Source organism: Pygoscelis adeliae, unplaced genomic scaffold (assembly GCF_000699105.1).
Source record: "Pygoscelis adeliae isolate BGI_AS28 unplaced genomic scaffold, ASM69910v1 Scaffold93, whole genome shotgun sequence".
NCBI classification, from domain to species: Eukaryota; Metazoa; Chordata; class Aves; order Sphenisciformes; family Spheniscidae; genus Pygoscelis; species Pygoscelis adeliae.
In genome coordinates, this window is record NW_008824469.1 from 859,054 (window position 1) to 861,848 (window position 2,795).

A 2,795-nucleotide genomic window follows, 5' to 3' on the forward strand; every position below is an offset into this window, starting at 1 on the left:
CCGTGCCGGGAGGCGGCCCCGGGCGCAGCCGAGCCCCGCTGCGGGCACCCCCGCGTCCCAGCGGGACATAAATCACAGCATCCTCCCGCCGCTGCCCGTCCCGGTGCTCGGCCGGGGCTTCTTCCCCTCTGCCCTTGTGCAAACACAGGATTTCCAGCGTGAGGGCGACCGGGTCCAAATCGGGTTACCTGCCTCAGTTCCCCTGGACCTTCCTTCACTAAACGGTTGCCCAACGCTTCTGAAATCATCACCTAAAGGGGGTTTTAGAAACCAGTCGTTTGGAAATGTCACAGCAGCCACTGCCAGGCCACCGAGCACAGCTCCCACTCAGGTTGCAGCTCTGCAGCACCAGGACGGAGGCAACGTTGCTGCACAGGCACGGCCTTTAACTCCCCGGCTGGCACCGGCCCTTTGTAACCACCTCCCTGGCTTTGTCCCTGCTAATTATTTGGTTTTTCTTATCGAGCACATTCCCATCACGCACCATTCTTGCGCTGAGCTCACCTGCAGTTTTCTGATCGACTCTTCACGAAGCAACAGCTTCAACCTTGAGCAGACGGCGCCATGGCTGGCGCAAACCCTCTTCCTCATTTTGCTTCGAGACCCATTTGTGGGCACCGCTTCGACCTTGTAGAGCTCCCCGGAGTAGAGCCACGCTTCCATGCGAGCTTTATGGATAAACACTGTGATTTGGACCAGGATCTTGAAAACCCCTCTAGAAATCAGGTTTATGCACTTGCTGTTAAATAGTAGGTGCTCCAAACGTTTTATGGATTAAACTCCTCGGCGCCGATTACAATGTAGCTGAGAGGGGGCGAGCCACCAAACGCAGCGTTCTCGCAAAGCTGGGTTACCCTTCACTGTTAGAAATACAGTCGCTGTTTTAAAAATCGAGGCACTGATTATCTGCCAACAGCCATGCCGCAGCACGAATTAACGAGACGCGTAAAGTAGCACTGGACTACCCTCGTTTCAACCACACCTTAGAGCTTCTCTCTTCCTGCCCTACCTGGCAGGGCTCCAGCAGAGCCAGGCTTAGGTCTGGTCTTGCTTTCTCGTTGCTACCAATGCCACAGCTTAACGTAGCGCTTCCTGGCAGGGTATCTCCAAGTGTTCACACTAATGATGTTCAGCTTCTGTACAGTCAGCAGGTGAAAGGGCTGGCACCCCCATCCCCGAGCTTCACCCACAAAAGGTTTACACTCACAAAAGTGCAACCCCGTCTGCCTTGAAGTCCCACACTACCTCTGAAATGAAATTTTCTTCCAAAACGAGGATCTAATTGCTAGAAGTCAACGGCAGCGTATCGGATATTGAGTTAGTTGTGATCTTCATTTATGCACCCATAAAACCGGAGCAGGTGCATTATACGCAGTGCCTATGGGAGAACACATACAATAAAAACATTTCAGCTGAGCTGGGACTTCTGTTTAGCTCTCTCTACTTTTCTCAGCCACTCTTTGCACAAGGACACATGTAACAACAATGCCGGGACTTTGCACCATTAGACCTCTCCAAATGAATCCTGGTTTTTTCCCTTCTGCCAGCACCATCTGTTTCTACAGAGTAAACAGCGACTGTAGACAGGTTAAACGCAAGGACGCATTTTAAATGAGACTCCCCATTCTATACCTCTTAAAATGAGCGCAAAGGAGCTTCGCCTACATTTTCCACTATTTTTTGTACCCCCGTGTTCATAAAGCCAGCATTGATTCTGAAAATGTCACTACTAAGAACAGATATTATTTCACAGTGACTGTGCTACTCCCCTCAGCGTGTTTATAACGCAGTCAAGAGAGTCTTTTCTTTTTCTTCCCCATTCAATTCTTATTCTTAATTTCAAGTACAGAATAAAAGGGAAATGGGTGGAAACCTATGTTTTCCCTTAAAGTCATTACAAACAAAACGCAAGTTTGTTCAGTAGAGGACCATGATTTATTGGCAGTAATTTTGAAACACGGATGACTGAATATAATAAAAAGACATTTGTAAAAAACGAGGAAAACAAACAAATCTCATCTTTAAATGCATCACTTGAAGGCATTGATTAAGGGGACACCATGTGCCGGCAGTTCCTGGTGCAACTGACGGAACAACATGGCACATTTGTTCCTTTCCTGGGTCTTGCCTAGGGTGTGGAACAGCCGGGCTTGGAAGTAGAGAACATCTCTGAGCTGCTCTTTGCAGTCCACTTTGGCAAAGTAAGTCTTGGCTTCGTTTAGATTCAAAATAGCAGATTCCAAAGCTGTGGAAAAAAGGGAGACAGCCATATTTAAGATAATATCACAATAACAACTCAGCAATACAGCAATACAGCTCAATTCTAAGGAGCCCAATTATAAATTCCTCAGCTTTTCAAAACAATTTGTGTCGTAGCAACGTGGTCTTTCAGCCAGTTTCTGTTATTCAGCCTTTGCTGCAAAATACGGGTGTGAAAGCATGCAGACAAACAAGATTCCATTATAAACACTGCATCTGTTGAATAACTAATTGCAAATTAATTTTGCTATCCGATAAATAGGTAACACTCTGCTGTACCATTTAAACTTTTTTAACAGTGATCGTGTAGCAGGACTCCAATATATATACTAGTTTGCACTTCCCAACTTCTGAGTGCAGTTTCAGTGAGGAGAATTACTCTTCACACTACCTTCAATCTTCTTTTGTGGAGCGTAGGAAGCTGCGGAAGCCACCTGACATTTGGCCACCAAGAACATGGCACAGCCTTTGTCCAGGACAGCTCCGTGGGCCAAGACAGGTTCAATTGCCATGTGCAGAATATTCAGGGCTTGTTC

The 2,795-nt window shown here is 47.2% G+C and overlaps 1 protein-coding gene across 1 annotated transcript in view; it reads right to left on the reverse strand.

Annotated features, from left to right (window-relative positions):
* Positions 1 to 1,912: 1,912 nt before the first annotated feature.
* ANAPC5 (anaphase promoting complex subunit 5) overlaps positions 1,913 to 2,795 on the reverse strand; it is a 14,324-nt gene continuing 13,441 nt past the window's right edge. Inside the window, exons 14-15 of the mRNA XM_009321184.1 lie at positions 2,651 to 2,795; positions 1,913 to 2,245 (exon numbers count right to left, since the gene is read on the reverse strand). The exon at positions 2,651 to 2,795 is cut by the window's right edge and continues 10 nt beyond it. Coding sequence (XP_009319459.1) covers positions 2,031 to 2,245; positions 2,651 to 2,795 — 360 coding nt within the window. The 3' untranslated portion in view covers positions 1,913 to 2,030. The remainder of the gene's footprint in view (positions 2,246 to 2,650) is intronic.